Source organism: Tamandua tetradactyla, chromosome 24, assembly GCF_023851605.1.
Source record: "Tamandua tetradactyla isolate mTamTet1 chromosome 24, mTamTet1.pri, whole genome shotgun sequence".
In the NCBI taxonomy this organism is placed as follows: Eukaryota; Metazoa; Chordata; class Mammalia; order Pilosa; family Myrmecophagidae; genus Tamandua; species Tamandua tetradactyla.
In genome coordinates, this window is record NC_135350.1 from 53,890,127 (window position 1) to 53,913,611 (window position 23,485).

The following is a 23,485-nucleotide window of genomic DNA, read 5'->3' on the forward strand; positions in this document are numbered from 1 at the left end:
TAGGACCTATCTTATAGGGTTATTGTAAGGATAAAATAAAAGTAAAAGCATATAAAAGACTTAGAATAGTGCCTGATACATACTAAGTTCCCATGTTAGCTGTCATTACTATTATTATTAAAATATTGCATAGTAAGTCAAAAAGGACAAATATTGTATGATTCTACTTATTTGAAATGTCTAGAATAAGAAAATTGATAGAGAAAGAAAGTAGATTAGAGGTTACCCGGGACCGAGGGGAAAGGGAAACATGGAATTATTGCTTATGGATACAGAGTTTTTGTTTAGAGAGATAAAATAATCTGGTAATGGATGGTGATGATGGTAACACAATATGGTGAGTTTAATTAATGCCACTGAATTGCACAATTAAAAATGGTTAGGATGGCAAATTTTATGTTGCATATATGTTTTTGCAATAAAATTAAGGTCTTGTTTTCTGGGCAGTTAATGTTTTTATTCTTAAAGTAGATAGATAATTCTGGTAGGGAAGGGAATAAACAAATAAACACACACGCATGTGTATACATATACATACACAAATGATGAAACATCTCAATTAACGAAAATAAAAACATTAAAAATAAATATTATCCATTGTATATGTATTCATATTTATAAGCCCTAGGTGGTTATTTTTTAAAAATAGGATTTTAGTCCTTTTGTGAACCAGGCTGAGTAAACATATTTGGAAAACAAATTTAAGTTTGCCATCAATTCAAATTTGACCCAAATAGTATAGGATTTTACAAAGTATTTGTAGATGCTTAAATAGCTTTCCTGCCAAAATTACTAGGTATAATCATTTATTAGGTCATACCCTTTCATAAAACTTTTCCTAACCACCCTAGTCTGCAGTGGTAGATTTTAGCAAAAATTCTACTCATGTCAATATGCTTAAATTCTATTCTGAAGTCATAGAGTATAAATAGGAGGGAACATGAAGATCACATAAGTCAGCCCCTTCATTTGGGGTGTAAGAAGATGTACCTAGAAAGTTCAGGTTACCTGTGGCTATACTGAAAACCTGAGACTAGAGCTCAGGTCTCCCAACTCCTAGCTCAGCTCTTTCTGCTACAGCACAGGTGATTTGGGACTGAATGTGCCTTCATTACTAGGGTAATAGATGTTGGTAGCCTATGCAAAATCCTCAGCATGGCAGAGTGCCATTTAGGTTGCTGGCACTCTGAATGTTTTAAAACAAATATATATATATATTTGTATATACATAGGAAGTTATATATATACATACCTATAGATGTATACATACATATATAGTTTATTTATATTAAAGAATTAGACCTAATAATTTGTTTTGTCTAACTGTAGAGTTTTTCATATTGCCTCTCTCCCAGTGTCCAATTCCCCTCCACCCCCCAAACACTGTCCTTTAGAAACTGACCCTGCTTCTCCCTCTTTACATTTCTAACTGCCTGATGAGTGCTTCCACCTGGGTGCTCTGCAGTCCAGGTGGCTAAAACTAAACTACTGATTTTTCCATAAAAACTAACTCTTTGGGTAGACTTGTTTATTTTTGATAATAGAGCCTCCATTCTTTTAGATTCTTAGGTTTAAATAAAATACCTGAGCTATTTCCTAACATATGTTGATTCTTGACTTAAAGTATTTGTAGACTGTTTCTTTTCCTTTCTATTCTTCTGAGTACCAGCCTGGATTAGTACCTTATCACTTCATAGTTGTTCTACTGCTCTTCTCCAGTCCCTTTCTCTACTTTAGCTGGTTTATAGCCAACGTCTTCATTAAACAGCACAATATCAAATCACTTCAATGGGTTCCCATGGCCTTGACCACCCTGGCTGGCAGATGAGGCTGACCCTATTCAACCTCTACTCTAGGGGGAAAACCCCACAGTCTCCTGATATATTCCCATTTCCACCCTTTTGCTCGCCTTGTTACATCTTCTTGTAACTTAGATTGCCTTTCTGTTTCTACATTTAGCGATGTCACACTTAGTATTAAAGACCTATCTTAGAGCCCACCCCTTTCATAAAGATTTTTCTTGGCCATTCCCAGTCTTCAAAGATAGCTTTTCTCTCTCAATCTTGAAAGCAGTCATTAACTGAACAATTAATTTGGCAATTAATAATATGATATTTCACTAAGTATCTTCAGTTGTTTAAATAAAATTTCAAGCATCAGTGGTCTTTCTTACCCAACTAGGTCTTTCTTACCCAACCCACTTTAAACTCAGAGACACCTTTATGTACTTCTAGTGATAATCTTTATAGGAATGAAAATAGTGCCCTGCACATGGCAGGTGCTCAAGCAATAATTGAATGTGGCAACATATGTCAGGCTCTGCTTTTTGTCTTAGATCATACACAGAGATATAAAGCCAGAGAATATTTTAGTCTCCCAGTCTGGTGTTGTCAAGTTATGTGATTTTGGATTTGCCCGGACATTAGCAGCTCCTGGGGAGATTTATACAGATTACGTGGCAACCCGATGGTACAGAGCTCCAGAACTATTGGTTGGTGATGTCAAGTATGGCAAGTAAGAGATCAATAATGATCAGCATATTCTTCTTTGAGTTCTTCTATTGAGTTTTTCTATTTTCTTTCTATTAGTTTTCAGCTCTTGCTGTTCTGTATTTGTCTGCAAAACACCACTGCTTTTTTATGATATGCTTTTTTTCAGTATACCATAGGGCTATAGTGATCAAACTTGTAGAGTTATATATAAAAGAGAATAAATAGACTCTGAATAAAAGCCCAAAAGGCTTATTTCCAAGATAAAGTATACACTGATAACTGTTTTGGCTATTCAAAGGCCTTTTCCTGTATGTACGTGATTGAAGTTTCTGGAAATCTGACATATAAAATTGAAAATTGAGTTTATAGAGAAATGTATTGTTATAGATAACTTAAAGCATTTTGCTACTATTCTCACTATGAAGAATACCAAATAGTAATATGCAAAACAGACTCAGTCACAGTGATTTTCATTAAGTAAACATGTTAGGATGCCAGAGATACTTTACACCATGTTGCTTTTCTTTTAGGGCCGTTGATGTGTGGGCCATTGGTTGTCTGGTGACAGAAATGCTTGTGGGGGAACCCCTATTTCCTGGAGATTCTGATATTGATCAGCTATATCATATTATGCTGTGTTTGGGTAAGATTTTACATCAGCATTTTAAGTTAGGGTTTTTTCCTCTGTGTTGATTTTAGAGGCTGTTAACTATATTGAAGATATATGTTTTAAGTGGAAGCAGGGAGCAAATTAGAAAATCTCACCAGTGTATATATTTCTTCTTAGTCTAAGTCTAATTAACACATGGTCTTAATTATACTCACTCCACACCCCCTACTGAGAAGAAAAGAACAGAGATTGTACATTTGCCTGCACTTCTACCTTCAGTAAATCACGTGTAGAGAGAATATAAATGATTATGTATTATTTTGGGGACAGCAAGTATTTGGTATGTTATGACAGTTGCCCTCAATCTCATCTTTAAGATGTGGGCTTAAAGGCAGTTTAATCTTGTGTTATGTGGAGGTTTGAAACTGTGTATCCCAGAAAGTCGTTTTCTTAAAGCTAATCCATTCCTACGGGTGTGGACCCATGATAAGTGGGATATTTTGGTAAGGTTACTTTACTTAATGTGTGACCTAGGGTGGATCTTAATCTTCTTACTGGAGTTCTTTATAAAATGGGGTGAGTACAGAGAGAGTCATGACAGCAAGAAACTGAAAACAACGAAACCTGGAACAGAAGGGAGAGACCAGCAGATGCTGCCACGTGCCTTGCCATGTAACAGAGGAGTCCAAGATTTCTGGCAGCTGGTCTTCAGGAAGAAAGCATCATCTTAATGATGCCTAGAGTTTTGACATTTACGCAGCTTCAGAACTGAAGCTTGTAAGCTAATAAACTGCCGTAGTTAAAGCCAACACATTTCATGGTATCTGCTTTGAATTGCTTAGCAAACTAAAACACCTCAGATTTCATTTTTGTTGTTAGTGCTTTGGACAAAATTTTGAAGCTAGACTTCAAAGTCTTATATTTGTTGAAATATCAACTTCATGTTGAAATGAAGAGCTTGAAAATTGGAAATAATAGGAAAACACTTGGGGGTAGTTTAAATATTTGATTTTAAGTTTCTAGATTAGAAATTCAGTAAATAGTATAATATCTTATTAAGGTAGAATTTTTAAATTAAAGTAGAATTTTCATACTAAATTAGGAAAATTTTCCATTTCTTATTTTCCTATTGAAGTAGCTAAAAGGTAAGGTGCTCAAATCTGATTCTAGGTAGAGGTGTAAAGTCAATTGACCCAAAATTAAATTCTTAAAGGGTGAAACTGATTTATCTAGATTAGACCCTGAACCGTTTAACTCTTTTTTTTTTAATATTTTTATTGTAAACCTTAACAAAAGCATACAAACATTCTTGACATACAAACATTCTAAACATGGTGTACAATCAGTGGCTTACAGTATCATCACATTGTTGAGTATTCATCACCATGATGATTTTTTGAACATTTGCATCTCTCTAGCAAAAGAAATAAAAAAGAAAAAAGAAAAATTTCATACATACCATACCTGTTACCCCTCCCTCTTATTGACCACTAGTGTTTCAATCTTCTCAATTTATTTTACCTTTGTTCCCCTTATTATTTGTTTATTTTTTTGCCCATATTTTTTACTCATCTGTCATACCCAAGATAAAAAGAGCGTCAGACACAAGGTTTTCACAATCACACAGTCACATTGTAAAAGCTATATCATTATATAATCATCTTCAAGAAACATGGCTACTGGAACACAGCTCTAACACTGTTTCAGACACTTCCCTCTAGCCACTCTAATATACCATAAACTGAAGAGGGGATATCTATATATGCATAAGAATAACCTCCAGATGACCTCTTGACTCTGAAATCTCTCAGCCACTGAAACTTTATTTTGTCTCATTTCTCTCTTCCCACTTTTGGTCAAGAAGGTGATGCTGCATCCCAGCTCATCCCAGACTTTCTGTTCCATGTTACCAGGGAAGTTTACACCCCTGGGAGTCATGTCCCATGTAGTGGGGGAGGGCAGTAAGTTTGCTTTCTGTGTTAGCTTAAAGAGAAAGAGACCACATCTGAGCCACAAAAGAGGTTCTCTGGGGGTGACTCTTAGGCCTAATTTTAAGTAGTCTTAGCCTATCCTTTGCAGGGATAAATTTCATAGGGGCAAACCCCAAGATCGAAGGCTTGGCCTGTTGGTTTGGTTGTCCCCACTGCTTGAAAGAATATCAGGAATTCTCCAAATGGGGAAGTTGAATTTTTCCCCCTTTCTCCCCATTCTCCCATGGGAAATTTACAAATACTTCTTTATTCACTGTTCGAATTTCTCTGGGATTTATCAGGGCACTACACTAATCTGGACAAACCAACAAAATCTCATGCCCTGTTTAAAGTTCCAGGTTCCTATGGTGTTCAATTAAACTAATCATACAAGTTAAATTAAGAAATGCACCAGTCAAAATATAAATTTTGCACTAAAGAAAAAGAAAAAAATTTAGTCTCACACACATGAGCCATTTCACTCTTATATTTTATGGTTTTGATCAGCACCTTATGTTGGGTTGCTAGAAGGGGTACTGTATTACACCAAGAAAATTCTACATTTCTTCTTTTTCTTCCCTTTTCCTATGCTCCCCTCACTTCTTCAGTTCTATTTATAGAGGCATGTGAACTGTTTCCAGTGAGTATGTTGAGATAGGAATGCTGATTTCTTTAAGATGACATGTCAAAGCCACTATGTAGCTGCCACATGGCATCATAGAATTAGCACGGCCTTTGGTTGATTTTGTATGCTAAGAGAGCCTCAAATTCCATAAGCTGTGTTCCACTATTCCCTCAATTCCATACCACCTGTCTCTTCACCATTTCTATCACGTTTGTAACAGTAGAGATATGTGCTGTTTTCACTTCCAGGTAATTTAATTCCAAGACATCAAGAGCTATTTTATAAAAATCCTGTCTTTGCTGGAGTCAGATTGCCTGAAATCAAGGAGACAGAACCTCTTGAAAGACGCTATCCCAAGCTCTCTGAAGAAGCAGTAGATTTAGCAAAGGTAGTCATACTTTTCTTTTTCTCTTTCTGACAGGGAATTTAAATGATGGAGATTTGGTTTTCTCTTCTTTTTTTCTTGTACAGTTGATCTTTAATGTTAGCAGTTTCCTCTGAGGATTTTTATTTTTGTACATTAAGAAAGAGGTTAAATAACTTTTGCTAGGGGACTGCAGAGATAAAGACATAAAAAATTACTTCTTTTAACTCATGAAATCATTAGTGTGACCTAGCATATTTTAAGCATGAAAATACATTCATTACTATGTTTTTAATGTATAACACTTAAAACCAAGCTTCATATAACTGGAAAAGAGAAGAAAAGTAGGATAAGAAAATAAATGGATAGAAAAGTAGGAAAATATTAAAGTGTTAAGGCATAAATAGCATCATATCCAGTAGTGTATTGTCAGAGAATTTTTGCTTAACTGAAGCTCACTTAGAAATGTTCGTTACTTTTGCTTTGTATTTGATTGAGGGAAATGTTAGAATCTCACTAAATCCAACTGGCTTTAAAAATGTATCTTTTGGGCTACTATCTCTAGTAATACTTAGTTCAGATTGTCCTAAAGAATTGATAAATAAGTATTTCTCAAACACTAGGATGGTTTCTTTGCTTTTAATTCTTTAAATAACGCATTTAAAAAATATAAGCAATAAGCTTATAAGTAATAGCAGGTTCTTAGAACAACAGATTTCTACTTTTCTACATAATTTTTTAACAAATGCAAATATTTTTCACTGGAACAAGCTTATAATAAGTCTGTGGAGAGGTTTAAAGGGAATAAAGGCAAAACTACCTTCCAACTTGTGTCCCTTATAATTGAATCACATAATTTTCAAAATATCTTATTATGGAAAAGTTCCAACATAGAAAATCAACTAGAAAGAATAGTAGTGTAATGAACTATCATGTACGTATCATTTGGCTTCAACAATATCAAACTTTTGCCAATCTTATTTCATCTTCCACATTCCTTTCATCTATTTTTTGATGAAAAATTTTTTGAGAATTTTAAAGCAAATCCCTGACATTATATCATTTCACTTATATTTCAATTATTAATAAAAATTTTCTTGTTGATTTAAAGATATTTGTGAGTCCCTTTTATATTTGTTGGCATTGCGAGGTTCTAATGAATCAGAACATGACCTTACATTAAAATAAGAACATAGTAACAAGCACGGGATCCTTTCCCTTCCATTCTGCAAGGACTTTTTTTTTTTTTTTTTTTTGGTATGCTGTATGGCGGGGTCACATTTAATTATTTTTCCATGTGAATATCTCATTATTGCAGCACCATTTGTTGAATTTTTGTTTGTTTGTTTTGCTTATTTGTTTTTTGGGAAGTTTGTGGACCGGGGATCAAACCTGGGTCTCCCACATGGCAGGTAAGGATTCTACCACTGAACTATCCTTGGTCCCCCTTAAAGTATTTTTAATCTAGGAAAATGCAAAGTAGAAAATTAAAATCACCCACAGTCCCACTACCTAGAGACTTACAGACGACATTGTGAAGAATTTCCTCTCAGTATTTTTGATGCAGAATCTTTTCAGATAATATATTATTTTTTCTTTTTTTTCATCACATAGTTGAATATTCTTCATAATGATCATTTCTTAGAACATTTGCATCAATTCAGAAAAAAACACCGAAAAAAACATACATACCATACCCCTTACCTCTCCCTTTCATTGACCACTAACATTTCAATCTACTAAATTTATTTTAAGATTTGTTCCCCCTATTATTTATTTATTTTTAATCCATATGTTTCACTCATCTGTCCATAAGGCAGATAAGAGAAGCATCAGACACAAGGTTTTCACAATCACACAGTCACATAGTGAAAGCTATATCATTACACAATCATCTTCAAGAAACATGGCTACTAGAACACAGCTCTACATTTTCAGGCAGTTCCCTTCAGCCTCTCTGTTACACCTTAACTAAAAAGGTGATATCTATTTTTTTTTCACACTGTAAACGTTATATCTTTATATAATTGTCTTCAAGAATCAAGGCTACTGGAGCACAGCACTACGGCCACTCTAATACACCATAAACTAAAAAGGGATATCTGTATAATGCATAAAAATAACCCCCAGGATAAACTCTCAACTGTTTGAAATCTCTCAGCCACTGAAACTTTATTTCATCTCATTTCTCTCTTCCCCCTTTTGGCCAAGAAGTCTTTCTCAATCCCATGATGGTAGGTCTTGGCTCTTCCTAGGAGTTCTGTTCCACGTTGCCAGGGAGATTTAAAAAGGTGATATCAATTTAATGTGTAAGAATAACCTCCAGGATAACCGCTTGACTCTATTTGGAATCTCTCAGCCATTGGCACTTTATTTTGCCTCATTTCTCTCTTCCTCTTTCACTCAAGAAGGTTTTCTCAATCCCTTAGTGCTGAGTCCCAGCTCATTCTAGGATTTCTGTCTGACGTTGCCAGGAAGGTCTACACCCCTGGAGTCATGTCCCATGTAGAGAGGGGGAGGACAGTGAACTTACTTGTCGTGTTGGCTAAGAGAGAGAGGCCACATCTGAGCAACAAAAGAGGTTCTCTTGGGGGTGACTCTTAGGCCTAATTTTAAGTAGGCTTAGCCTATCCTTTATGGGGTTAAGTTTCATATGAACAACTCCCAAATTTGGGGGCTCAGCCTTTTGCTTTGGTTGTCTCCACTGCTTGTGAGAATATCAAGAATTCTCCACTTAGGGAAGCTGAATTTTCCCCCTTTCTCATCATCCCCCCAAGGGGACTTTGCAAATACTTTTTATTCACTGTTCAAATCACTCTGGGATTTATTGGGGCATCACTCTGGACAAACCTACAAAATCTCATGCCATACTCAAGGTTCTGTGCACTTACGGTGTTCAATTAAACTGTCCATATAAGTTAAATTAGGAGATGGACTAGTCAAAATATAAATTTTGTACCAAATAAACATTTTTTTGTTTTAGTATCACACACAAGTTAAAGTTTTAAAATATGTATTACCACCTGTTTTCATCACCTTGCAGTATTGACATTCCTTTGTTCTTCGTCATGCAAAAACATTTTTTAAATTGCACAGTCACTATCATTGTACACTCTAGGCATTCCTAGATTATACCATCTATCTTTATCATCTGTCTTTCCTTCTGATTTCATTTGTGCTCCCAGCCCTCCTTCCTTTATCATTCTCACATTCAGCTTCATTCAGTGTACTAACATTGTTGTACTACAGTTAGGTAGTATTGGGCTATCCACTTCTGAATTTTTACAGAACAGTCCTGTTGCACAATCTGTATCCCTTCAGCTCCAATTACCCAATATCTACCTTGTTTCTATTTCCTGATGACCTCTGTTCTTAACTGAAATTCTCCGAGTTCATTCATTAGTGTTAGTTCATATCAGTGAGACCATACAGTGTTTGTCCTTTTGTTTCTGGCTAATCTCACTGAGCATAATGTCCTCAAGGTCCAATCCATGTTGTTACATACTTCGTCACTTTATTCTTTCTTACAGCTGCATAATATTCCATTGTATGTATATACCACAGCTTGTTTAGCCACTCCTCTGTTGATGGTCATTTAGGTTGTTTCCATCTCTTGTCAATTGTAAATAATGCTGCTATAAACATTGGTGTGCAAATGTCTGTTTGTGTCCTTGCCCTCGTGTCCTCTGTGTAGATACCTAGCGATGGTATTGCTGGATCATATGGCAATTCTATACTTAGCTGAGGAACTGCCAAGCTGCCTTCCACAGCAGTTGTATCATTTTACATCACAGCAACAGTGAATAAGTGTGCCTCTTTCTCCACATCCTCTCCAGGACTTGTTTTCTGTTTTATTGACAATGGCCATTCTGGTGGGTGTGAGATGATATCTCATTGTGGTTTGATTTACATTTTTCTAATAGCCAGGGAAGTTGAGCATCTTTTCATGTGCCTTTTGGCCATTTGTATTTCCTCTTCTGAAAAGTGTCTGTTCATGTCTTTTGCGCATTTTGTAATTGGGTTGTTTGCCTTTTTGTTATTGAGGTGAACAATCTCTTTATATATTCTGGATACTGGACACTTATTTAATATATTGTTTCCAAATTTGTTTCCCATTGTGTAGTCTGTCTTTTTACTTTCTTGGCAAAGTTCTAGGATTTCCCATTTATCTATTTCTTTCTTCAGTGCTCATACTTTGGGTATAAGATCTAGGGAACCATCTCCTATTATAAGATTTACAAGATATTTCCCTACATTTTCTTCTAAAAGTTTTATGGTCTTAGATCTAATGTTTAGATCTTTGATCCATTTTGAGTTAATTTTTGTATAGGGTGTGAGATATGGGATCTCTTTCATTCTTTTGCATGTGGATATCCAGTTCTCTAGGTACCATTTATTGAAGAGACTGTTCTGTCCCAGGTGAGTTGGCTTGACTGCCTTATCAAAGATCAATTGTCCATATATGAGAGGGTCTATATCTGAACACTCTATTCAATTCCATTGGTTAGTATATCTATCTTTATGCCAGTACCATGCTGTTTTGACCCCTGTAGCTGCATAATACGCGTTAAAGTCAGTTAGTGTGAAACCTCCAACTTCATTTTTCTTTCTCAAGATACTTTTAGCTATTCAAGGTGCCCTGCCCTTCCAAATAAATTTGATTATTGATTTTTCTATTTCTGAAAATTAAGTTTTTGGGGGTTTTTTGGTATTGCATTGAATCTATAAATCAATTTAGGTAGAACTGACATCTTAACTCTATTTAGTCTTCCAATCCATGAACCCAGTATACCTTTTCATTTATTTAGGTCTTTTGTGATTTCTTTTAGCAATTTCTTATAGTTTTCTTTGTATAGGTCTTTTTATCTTTAGTTAAATTTATTCCTAAATATTTTATTCTTTTGGTTGCAACTATAAATGGGATTTTTGTCTTGATTTCCCCCTCAGAGTGTTCATTACTAGTGTATAGAAACACTACAGATTTTTGAGTGTTGTTCTTGTAACCTGCCACTTTGCTGTGCTCATTTATTAGCTCTAGTAGTTTTGCTGTGGATTTTTTGGGGTTTTGACATATAGTATTATATCATCTACAAACAGTGAGAGTTTTACTTCTTCCTTTCCATTTTGAATGCCTTGTATTTCTTTTTCTTGTCTAATGCTCTGGCTAGAATCTCAACACAATGTTGAATAGTGGACATCCTTGTTTTGTTCCTAATATTAGGGGGAAAGTTTTCAGGTTTTCCCCATTGAGGATGATGTTAGCTGTAGGTTTTCATATATTCCCTGTATCATGTTGAGGAAGTTCCCTTCTGTTCTTATTCTTTGAAGTGTTTTCAACAAGAAAGGATGTTGAATTTTGTCAGGTAACCTTTACTGCATCAATCGAGATGATCATGTGGTTTTTCTGTTTTGATTTGTTGATATAGTGTATTACATCAATTGATTTTCTTATGTTGAACCATCCTTGCATACCTGGGATGAATCCCACTTGGTCATGGTGTATAATTCTTTTAATGTGCTACTGGATTTGATTTGCAAGAATTTTGTTGAGGAATTTTGCATCTATATTCATTAGAGAGATTGGTCTGTAATTTTCTTTTCTTGTAGTATCTTTGTCTGGCTTTGGTATGAGGATGATGTTGGCTTCATAGAATGTTAGGTAGCCTTCCCTCCTCCTCAATTTTTTGAAGAGTTTGAGCAGGATTGGTTTCTTGAATGTAATTCTTTCTTGAATGTTTGGTAGAATTCACATGTGAAGCCATCTGGTCCTGGACTTTTCTTTTTGGGCAGTTTCTTAATGACTGATTCAGTTTCTTTACTTGTGATTGGTTTGTTGAGGTCGTCTATTTCTTCTTGAGTCAATGTTGGTTGTTCGTGCCTTTCTAGGAAATTGTCCATTTCATCTACATTGTTGACTTTATGAGCATAAAGTTGTTCATAGTATCCTCTCATTACTTCTTTTATTTCTCTGGGGTCAGTGGTTCTGTCTCCTCTTCCATTTCTGATCTTATTTATTTTTGTCCTCTCTCTTCTTTTTGTCAACCTCATTAAGGGCCCATCAATCTTACTGATTTTCTCATGAGCCAACTTATGGTTTTGTTGATTTTCTCAATTGTTTCCATGTTCTCACTTTCATTTTTTTTCTGCTCTGATCTTTGTTAGTTCTTTCCTTTTGCTTGCTTTTGGGTTCATTTGCTGGTCTTTCTCTAGTTCTTTCAAGTGAAGAGTTAATTCCTCCATATTTGCTCTTTCTTCTTTTAAATATAGGCATTTAGGGCAATAAATTTCCCTCTTGGCACTGCCTTTACTCTATCCCATAAATTTTTATTTGTTGTGTTTTCATTTTCATTTGCCTCGAGATATTTACTGATTTCTCTTGTAACTTATTCCTTGATCCACTGTGTGTTAGTTAGATTCAGTTGTCAACTTGGCCAGGTGAGCATACCTAATCTTGTTGCTGCGGACATAAGCCAACGGTAAGTGAACCTCATCTGTTGCCAATTACATCTGCAGTCGGCTAGGAGGCGTGTCTGCTGCAATGAGTGACGTTTGACTTAATTGGCTGGTGCTTAAATGAGAGATCGCAACATAGCACAGCCTAGCAGCTTGGCATTCCTCATCTCAGCACTTGCAGCTCAGCCCAGGCCCTTGGAGATGGAGAAAGAAATCACCCCGGGGAAAGTTGTTGGAACCCAGGGGCCTGGAGAGAAGACCAGCAGAGACCATCCTGTGCCTTCCATGTAAGAAAGAACCTCAGTGGAAAGTTAGCTGCCTTTCCTCTGAAGAACCAACAAAATAAATCCCCTTTTATTAAAAGCCAGTCCATCTCTGGTGTGTTGCATTCCGGCAGCTAGCAAACTAGAACACACTGGTTGCTTGAGAGTGTGTTGTTGAGCCTCCATATATTTGTGAATTTTCTGGCCCTCTGCCTATTATTGATTTCCAACTTCATTCCTTTATTATCTGAGGAAGTGTTTTGTATGATTTCAATCTTTTTAAATTTATTGAGACTTACTTTGTGACCCAGCATATGGTCTATCCTTGAGAATGATCCATGAGCACTTAAAAAAAGGTATATCCTGCTGTTGTGGGGTGTAATGTTCTATAAATGTCTGTGAAGTCTAGTTCATTTATTGTATTATTTAAATTCTCTGTTTCTTTATTGATCCTCTGTCTAGATGTTCTGTCCATTGATGAGAGTGGGGAATTGAAGTCTCCAACTATGATGGTAGATGTGTCTATTTCTCTTTTCAGTGTTCGCCTCATGTATTTTGGAGCATTCTGACTTGGTGCATAAATATTTATGATTGTTGTGTCTTCTTGTTGAATTATCCTTTTATTAAAACATAGTGCCCTTCTTTGTCTCTTTTAACTGCTTTACATTTGAAGTCTAATTTGTTGGATATTAGTATAGCTACTCCTGCTCTTTTGTGTTTGTTGTTTGCATGAAATGTCTTTTCCCAACCTTTCATTTCAACCTATGTTTATCCTTGGGCCTAAAATGTGTCTCCTGTAGACAATGTATAGATGCATCCTGTTTTTAAATCTGTTCTGCCAATCTGTGTCTTTTGATTGGGGAATTTAATCCATTAATATTTAGTGTTACTGCTGTAAGGTTAGTACTTTCTTCCACCATTTTGCCTTTTGAATTTTATATGTCGTATCTAATTTTTCTTCTTTTTACCTTTACTGATAGTCTCCATTTCTACACTCTTCTCCACACATTTCTCCCCTGTTTTTTTTTGTATCTGCCTGTTGTGCTCCCTTTAGTAATTCTTGCAGAGCCTGTCTCTTGGTCACAAATTTTGTCAGTGATTTTTTTGTCTGAAAGTATTTTAATTTCTCCCTCATTTTTGAAGGCCAATTTTGCTGGATACAGAATTCTTTTTTTTTTTTCTTTTTTATTGTGTAGTATAACATATATACAAAGCGAAGAAATAAAAAAGCAATAGTTTTCAATTCAATCTTCAACAGGTAGTTATAGGACAGATCCCAGAGTTTGTAGTGGGCTACTATACAATCCTCTCAGATTTTTTTTTCCTTCTAGCTGTCCCAGAATATAGGAGGCTAGAAGGCTTAAATATTTTTTTTATCATCACAATCAGCTTTTTTTCCTTTTCTTTTTTTTGTGAACAATAACATATATACAAAAAAAGCTATAAATTTCCAAGCACAGTACCACAATTAGTAGTAGAACATATTTCAGAGTTTGACATGGGTTATAATTTCACAGTTTTAGGTTTTTACTTCTAGCTGCTCTAAGATACTGGAGACTAAAAGAGATACCAATCTAATAATTCAGCATTCATATTCATTTGTTAAATCCTATCCTCACTGTGTAACTCCACCATCATGTTTGATCTTTCCATACCTCTCATTGGGGGTTGTTTGGGCAATGGCAATTCTAAATTTTTGATACTGGAAGGGTTTGTCACTAATATGGGATAGGCAGATGGAACTATATGATGTTCTGGAGAGGCTGGACTAGGTTTCAGGACTTATCTGGTCCAGGGACCCATCTGGAGGTTGTAGGTTTCTGGCAAATTACTCTAGTACATGAAACCATTGTGGAATCTTATAAATTGCTCTAGGTTAGATATAGAATTCTTGGTTGGCAGTGCTCTTTTAGTATTTTTAAAATAATCATACCACTGTCTTTGTGCCTCCATGGTTTCTGCTGAGAAATCTATGCATAGTCTTATTGGGCTACCCTTGTATGTGATGGATTGCTTTTCTCTTCGTGCTTTCAAAATTCTCTCTTTCTCTTTGACATCTGACATCGTGATTATAGGTGTCTTGGAGTACGTCTGTTTGGATCTGTTTGGTGTTTCACTGTACTTCTTGGATCTGTAATTTTAAGTCTTTCATAAGGGTTGGGAAATTTTCAGTGATAATTTCCTCTGTTAGTTTTTCTCCTCCTTTTCCCTTCTCTTCTCCTTCTGGGACACCCACAACACATATATTCATACATTTCATGTTGTCATTCAGTTCCCAGAGTCCCTGCTCATATTTTTCCATTCTTTTCCCTCTATTTTCTTTTGCTTGTCAGATTTTAGATGTCCTATCCTCCAGTTCACTAACCCTACCTTCTGCCTCTTCAAATCTAATATTGTAGGTTTCCATTGTTTTTTTTAATCTCTTCTACCGTGCCTTTCATTCCCATAAGTTCTGTGATTTGTTTTTTTCAGATATTCGATTTCTTCTTTTTTGCCCACTCCTTGCCTTCTTTATATCCTCCCTTAATTCATTGATTTGATTTTTTAATGAGTCTTTTGCATGTCTGTTTGTGCATTCTGAATTAATTGTTTCAACTCCTGTATTTCATTGGAATTGTTGGTTTGTTCCTTTGACTGGCCCATATCTTCAGTTTTCCTAGTATGATTCATTATTTTTTTGCTGGCCTCTAGGCATTTAATTTCCTTAATTAGTTTATTCTGAAGATTGTTTTCACTTTTTTTTACTTAGAATTTTCTTGCTGGATGACTTTATTGTCTACTGTTCTTTAACATTCAGTTCAGCTTATTCTAGACCTCTAGCTGAGGTTTTGTTTAACAGATCAGAATTTTTCAGTTCTTGTTTTCTTATTTCCTGCCCTGCCTGTATGGTGCCTTCCCCCCCCCCCCCATTTGGAGGGTCTACTTAGGTGTTATGGACCCCAGTCAGATTTTCTCAGACCAAATTGGCCTCCTCTCAGGAAGAAAGAGTCACCTGCATCAGTTTTCCCTGAGAGTGAGACCCAGCGGGTTGAAAGACTTTCCTGTGAAGCCTCTAGACTCTGTATTTTTCCTATATGTCCAGTATGTGGCGCTTGTCTGCCTGCAGGTCCCCAGCATAAGGTAATGTGGTACCTTTAACTTCAGTAGACTCCCTGCTTGGGGTGTGGTTGAAACAGAGGAGAGGTTGTAGGCTGGCTTTAATTGCTTCAGTTTTCCAGACCCTGGGTCTGAATTCCTTGAGGAAAGGATTCTACCTGAGCTGGGCCCCACCCCTCTCCTGGGGAAGGCACAGCCTCCAGGTAAGCTCTCAAGATGAGCTTAATTCTGTCTTTGCCTGGGGCAATTGAAGCCTGAGAAGCCGTGCAGTTGTATCCAAAGAGTAGTCAAGCTGTAGAAGCATAGCCACAAAAAAAGAAAAGACAAGAAAAAAAATACTCCTTTTCAGAGCAGGATCCCTGTTCCTCAGGTTTGCCAATCTAGAGCTTAAGCTGGTACATTGCTCTGTCAATCTCCAGGTCCTGTGTGCCCCCTCCTTTCCTTCACGGCCCAGGCCCTTTCAAGTATTCTGTTCTGTCCGATCAAAAAAAAAAAAAACCTCTTTTTTTTTTCTTTTTTTCTTTTTATGTTAGCCCTGGCCCCTCTGCACCAGGGCAAAAAACAGCAACCTTAGCTTTTACTCGAGGTTCAGCTGAGCTGGGGGCCTATTTTTAGTAGTCAGAATTTGTCAATTCCACAAATTTCAGTTTGGTTGATCGCCCCTTGCTGCTAGTAAAGTCTCTTTCCTTTTCCCCTCTGTGAACCAGCCTGTGGGTTGGTTCTCTCTAGAAGGAAGGCAAATAAGTTTGCTATATAAATTAGTTTCATCTTACATGATTTGTGGAATTAGAATTAACATTGAGTGATGAGTTGAAAGAAATGTCAATGAATAGTATCTATAATTTTCTAATGTTAATACTGTTTTAGTTCAACTTCTACTTTAACATAAAAATAATACAGTTGTAATTAATCACTGACTGCATATATAGCACCATTGTTCCTGGATGAAATTGTGGATAATATTTACCTAAACTGCTGTGTCAGTTCAGATCCTAAAGGGAGGTAACACCAAGATGGAATTAAAGTGCAGGGGGTGAAAAAAAGTGCAGAGGAAAAATGTAAAAATAAAGGGGAGAGGGAACAAGAGTCAGCAGGGACAGCAAAGCAGGTTGACATTTGTGAAAAGAGCTAGGAGGAGATTCAAATTATATAGGGCAAGTCTCAGTCAGGCCAATGGGCAGCTCCAGAGGGAAGATTGCTCTTTAGAGGAGTCCCACATTGGGTAAGAATGACCTAACTTCAGAACTGCCACCATGCTCAGACATTGAGTTGAAACAACCTGGGGAGAGCATGGCCTTGGCACAAACATACCATGGTGGATCCTGAAGATGCAGTAGCTGAAAGTTGCCAGCTGACTGTACACTTTGCCTCAGGTTCTCTCTAGAAGGGAGATCTGAGAGGTGTGCCTCCATGACTGTCACAGGTTCTCTCTGTATGCCTTTCTGCACACTTTCTTTCTTCAGCATCTCCAAGGGGTGCTGGCTGCCGTAGCTTGGGGGACTCATGGTTCTGGGTGGGCTCGCAGCTGGTCCAGCTTGTCCAGACTAGTGTATGCTTGTGTTCAGTCACTGATGTGGCCCCATCAGTTGTTTACTAGCTGCCTCTGGAGGATGAATTAAATCCCACACCTCACTAAGCCAGTATGTTGGCTCCTCTCATCCCCCTGTTATTTTTTTTGCTTATTTACATGCCATACAATCCATCCTACGTGTACAATCAATGACTGCTGGTATACTCACATAGTTAAGAATTCACTACTACAGTTAATATGAGAATGTTCTCATTTCTTCCAAAGAAAAAATTCCCATACCTCTTATATCCCACTATTATTGACATTTAGCTTTGGTATAGTGCCTTTCTTGCAAGTAATGCTGGAATATTACAATGTTACTGTTTATTATAGACCTTAGTTTACATTAATTGTATTTCCCCATAAAGCACCCTATTATTAACACCTTGTAATAGTTACCTACGTTTATTACAGTTCATGTAAGAACTTTATGCTTATACAATTAACCACTATCATTGTCCACCCTAGGTTTTGTTAAGTTGTGCAATCCCAGGCTTTATCCTATAGCTTTCCTTCTGGTGACATACACAACTCTAGCCTTCCTCTTTCAACCATACTCATACTTATGTGCTTTATTTTAAATAATTTATTATAGATGTTTATTCATTGAACTATAAGGAAGAATTATATTTTTCTGTAATTAGAAATTTAGATATAGATGGCTTTTCTCTTATATGAATTGTATGGTTTGTTGATCTTTCAGAAATGCTTACATATTGACCCAGACAAAAGGCCCTTCTGTGCTGAGCTTCTGCACCATGATTTCTTTCGTATGGATGGATTTACTGAGAGGTAGAGTATTTACCCATGTTTTCCAGACCACATCAACCTACGGTTAAAGTAAATTGCAAAAATAGTAGCATGTGATATTTCTCTTATTTCTGCCCCCGTCTATTTTTGCAGGATCTCAAATATCAATTACTCTTCTCCTATTCACTGTTAGCAGTAATGTAAGTTCTAGGGATATTCCCCTACATTCACTTAATTAGTCCTCTTGGTATCACAAAGTAATTCCTTCATGCCTTTCTTTCTGTGGTGACATCTGCCACCTGGGTAATTGATTTATGTGTTGCTTCCAGCTAGCTGTGTGCTGCCATCATCTTAGGTGCTGATGCGGTTGGAAAGGCACCATCTCCTGTTGCTGCCAAACTCACACCATGCCAAGTCCTATGATCCTGCTGATGTGCTGGAAACCTTGATGTACCAAACCTGCAAGTGCCAGGGCTGTTGGCACAATCTCTTGTGCTGCTCCAGCTGCTGGCATCCATGCAGCTGACAGCTTGCATTTTCAGTGTCCTGCAGAGAATTAAAAAGCTTCTTCACTTACTGTTTTCACATAGCAGCCCCTTTTCCTAGGACCCTGGTATGAAACCAGGTCCATAAAGAGGCTAGGTGAAAGACATTGTGTTACATCCTGATCTGCTTCTTCCACCTAACTTAGGTTATCTTCTTTAGTCAGACTTGTTTACTGTGAATCACTTTTCTTGGAGATGAGTTATTTCCCAAAAGGCTCCTTGGAACTTCAGAAAAATAGGCCCTTGGGCCTACTGGCCAGCCCTTCAGTTCTGTGTTTTTCAAATCAATGTCGATCATTTAAAGGAAAAGAAATTCTTAAGTACCCTTATTTGAGGTACTTGAGAAACGCAATTTAAAGAAATTTTAAAATGTATTTCTAGTGTGAATTATTACTGAAAATGGGACCTCTTAAAGCTGACAAAATAAATTAAAATTTCAGCCAAAATAAAAAGACAAACAAAAATAAAATAAAATAATTTTATAGAACTCATCTGTTTACTGGTGGGTTGGAGGTGGTAAATGATTTGAGAATCATAAAGGTGAAATCTGTCTGCTATAGTAATTCTATGATAATGTTTGACATCATTTAAATCTTTATCAGCTGATCTGTTTATCTTTTATCAATATATCAGCACCTAGAACAGGGCTTGACAATATTTTCTCAATAAATATGCTGTTGCCTCTTAGGCAAATAAGTTTGCTATATAAATTAGTTTCATCTTACATGATTTGTGGAATTAGAATTAACGTTGAGTGATGAGTTGAAAGAAATGTCAATGAATAGTATCTATAATTTTCTAATGTTAATACTGTTTTATTTCAACTTCTACTTTAACATAAAAATAATACAGTTGTAATTAATCACTGACTGCATATATAGCACCATTGTTCCTGGATGAAATTGTGGATAATATTTACCTAAACTGCTGTGTCAGTTCAGATCCTAAAGGGAGGTAACACCAAGATGGAATTAAAAGTGCAGGGGGTGAAAAAAAGTGCAGAGGAAAAATGTGAAAATAAAGGGGAGAGGGAACAAGAGTCAGCAGGGACAGCAAAGCAGGTTGACATTTGTGAAAAGAGCCAGGAGGAGATTCAAATTATATAGGGCAAGTCTCAGTCAGGCCAATGGGCAGCTCCAGAGGGAAGATTGCTCTTTAGAGGAGTCCCACATTGGGTAAGAATGACCTAACTTCAGAACTGCCACCATGCTCAGACGTTGAGTTGAAACAGCCTGGTGAGAGCATGGCCTTGGCACAAACATACCATGGTGGATCCTGAAGATGCAGTAGCTGAAAGTTGCCAGCTGACTGCACACTTTGCCTCAGGTTCTCTGTAGAAGGGAGATCTGAGAGGTGTGCCTCCATGACTGTCACAGGTTCTCTCTGTATGCCTTTCTGCACACTTTCTTCAGCATCTCCAAGGTAACTGGTGTTCCCATTCTAGCTCTCCTGAGAAGAAAGTGATCTGAGAAACTAATTCACAAAAAGGTTTTGTACCTTTCAGGGGTATTTGCACTTTTAAAGGTGCCTATAAGGAGAACAATGCTTAATACAATGAAGCTAATTTCCAGTGGAAAAATTTAAGTACTCACAGCCTGAATGAGTGACTGCCTCTCATATCATACTACTGAGGATTCCACTATTCAAAAAAGGCTAGAATAGGATTATGATCACTTGGGCTTTGGAATCAGACTCTAGCATGTAGGATGAACAAAACACATTAAACTAGAAATCTATACAGATGTATCACTAAGTTTACTTAAACCTCTCAATTAGATTAATGCTGGAGATTATTCTGGGATAGTTATGAATAATTGTCAGATGTTTCAGATGAGAATTTATGATACATAAAATAGGAAATTTTACTAAGTTTAGAAAGCTTAAATCACTTCAATAAGCTTATACTGCAAAGTAGCATCAAATAGGTTCTTTTTTTAAAAGCACCAATGAACTATTATTACAAACAATCCTAAATCCTCATATAAATCTTGGAAGACATTAAGACTGGGTTAAAGAGGAATCAGGCTATACAGAAAAGTGTTTCATTAAAAAAATAACAAAAGTATTATCCTTAGTTTATTTCCTATTTTGTGCTTGGTCTGCCAGTCTCCCCTCTCTTTTTCTCTAACCTGTTTCTCAATCAGCAGATAGATTCATTTTCTTGAAACACTGCTTTCAATTATGTTCCTCTTCTTACTCAGAATCATTCAGTGGTTCTTCACTGATTGCCAGAACAAATTAAACTCCTCAACTTGACATTTTTGGCTATAGAGATTGAAGACCAGAAATGTTACTTAGCTTAGCTCCTGCTATTCTAACACAAATCCCTGATGTTGGCCTGACAGGTTAATTGATCTCCCAACACTACTTGGGATCATGGCCCCACCTATGCAGATTTTCCTGTGCAGCATTTCAACAAGGAGTGTCCTTGTCTCCTCTGCTTCTTAGAATCTTGAAGGCTTCTATGGCGATTCCTGCCCACAAAGACTTAACCTCTATCATGTATTACCATGTACTTTGCTAAATATTTATATGTATGGTGCGTATTTATATATAGTCTTCACTATCAGGCTATAAACTTTTAAAATTCATTGACTGTATCATATTTAGTATACTTTTAAAAGCCTAGACATAATGTCTTATTTAATTGAAAATATGACCCCTGGCACTAGGGCTGTTTGTTCCAAGAATACTTGTAAATTATTATAAAACTCATGAATGTGAAAAGAAATGATGAATGTTTTATGTGAAAATAAAATTGAATGTGGTAACAGAATTGAAAATGCTAATATATAAATCTATAAGGCCCACATTCACCCTACCACTATATCTTATATTGTTTTTTATCTGCTAAATAATAGAATATAGAAAAGAATATTGTATTAGCTAAAATACCTACTAAATTTATTCCAAATCACTGTTAATTGCCATTACTGATAACATTTGTGGAATGGCATTAATATGCTAGATACAACACTGAGTTGATGCTTTTCCTAGTTTTAAATATGACCATCTACATCTAGGACAGCTCTTCTCAAATTTTTTTATTCCTTGGGACTTCTTTACATTGTTAAAAATTATTGAGGACCTCAACTAATTTTTATTTATGAGTGCCATATCAATTGATATTTGCCATATTAGATATTAAACCAAAAATTTAAAATATTTACCTATGATTAATTTTCAAAATAACAATAAACCCATCATATGTCATGTTAGCTTGGGTTCCTCAAGAAGCAGATGTCATGATGAGACTGAATGTGCAGTCTTTTATCCTGTGAAGGAAAAAGAAGAAGATAGAGTGCCTTTAACCCACAGTGCAGTTCTAACACTTACAAAAGGGGAGAGAGAAGGAAAGATTGGGTAGTAAGAATCTCAAACCACAGCATAACTCTGAGAACATTTTGGCGAGGTTGATGGAAAGTGCTTAAGTAAGTAAAGATTGCCTGTTGGAAGAGCACTCCTGGAAGAGTCCTGCCCCAGGCAGGAATGGGTCTGACTCTAGCACTTTCACCTTGCTCAGGCATTGGCTGTCAGCAAATGCGGGGCAGGGAAGGATGGCCTTGGGTCCAATGTGGAGGTTAACCAAAAGGGATGGCAGCTGGGCCTGTCAGTCAACTGTGCTTTCCCTGGCTGATTATCTTAAGATTTGAGAAGCACACTTCCATGTTGGCTATCACATGTATTAACATAATGTTTTTAAATGAAAAATAATTATATTTTCCAAAGTAAAAAATGAGAAAACATCAATCTCTTACTATCTAGCTTAAGAAAAGTTAGCTGGATTCTTCATTCAATCAGTTTGTGATATTTTATTTTGGTTGAAGAATGTGAAGAAACTAACTTCGTATAACTATGCAGTTGAGAAATGGAGGAGTATTTTAATAGTCTTTTCAGATAATTGTGGGTATTCTTTGATACCAAAACAAAACTTAGCAAGTGGTCCTTTCTTAAAGGTTAGTTGGACTGTGGAATCTGAAACCCTATCATGAATTTTTCTTGCTCTGTTACATTAAAATCCACCTATCTATCTTTTATTGTGAATAGATCTTTTACCCATGCATGATTTTGTAACACCATACTTTCATCGTTAGAAAAATATTGATTCCTTATTTAGGCAGATCTTACAAGTGTTGACATATTTCATTATACAGTATCAAAAAGTCATATTCTATCTCATCAGAAAAGTTTTCAAGTATTGGGAAACTAAAGCACACGGTAGTGGATACAGGTATAATATAATTCAAATATTTGCCTAAAAATTAGAACTTTATCATTGACACAAATACTTGTTCTAAAAATTAGAACTCTATCATTGACACAAATACTTGTCAGTTATTTTCCTTGAAGTGAAAGGCTTGCTTTCTTTATTTTTTTAAAGAAATTGTCTGCAAAATATCCCAAGTCTCAATAACTATAGCTTTTCCATCAGTCTTTCTCTCAAGGAAAAATATTGTTCCATGAAAAAAGTGACTAGTTCAATTTGTTTCACAATCACACAAGTGCTTTTCTTAAGACAACCATTTACTTTGATAGGTAGCAAAAGTGCTTTATGCATATTTCCTAATTCCTTTATGCATATTTGTCACATAGAATATGAAAAGACATTTGTTCCTGGGCTTAGATTTAATAAAAATAATACTTTTTCTTTTTACTGCTTCATCAGAGACATTTTTTTTTCTGTTCTACATCAGTAATTCTCAATATCATCACATAGTTGCATATTCATCATTTCTTAGAACATTTG

General features: G+C 36.2%; 1 protein-coding gene across 3 annotated transcripts in view; it reads left to right on the forward strand.

Moving 5' to 3' along the window:
• Positions 1 to 23,485, forward strand: part of CDKL2 (cyclin dependent kinase like 2) — a 68,037-nt gene that overhangs the window by 19,666 nt on the left and 24,886 nt on the right. Inside the window, exons 4-9 of one of the 3 annotated variants that reach the window (XM_077143154.1) lie at positions 2,336 to 2,514; positions 3,023 to 3,135; positions 5,946 to 6,085; positions 18,147 to 18,235; positions 18,347 to 18,393; positions 18,523 to 23,374. In XM_077143154.1, coding sequence (XP_076999269.1) covers positions 2,336 to 2,514; positions 3,023 to 3,135; positions 5,946 to 6,085; positions 18,147 to 18,235; positions 18,347 to 18,386 — 561 coding nt within the window. In that variant the 3' untranslated portion in view covers positions 18,387 to 18,393; positions 18,523 to 23,374. Of the gene's footprint in view, positions 1 to 2,335; positions 2,515 to 3,022; positions 3,136 to 5,945; positions 6,086 to 18,146; positions 18,236 to 18,346; positions 18,394 to 18,522; positions 23,375 to 23,485 lie in introns of those variants that run through there. The other 2 variants (XM_077143156.1, XM_077143153.1) reach the window with 2 other exon arrangements.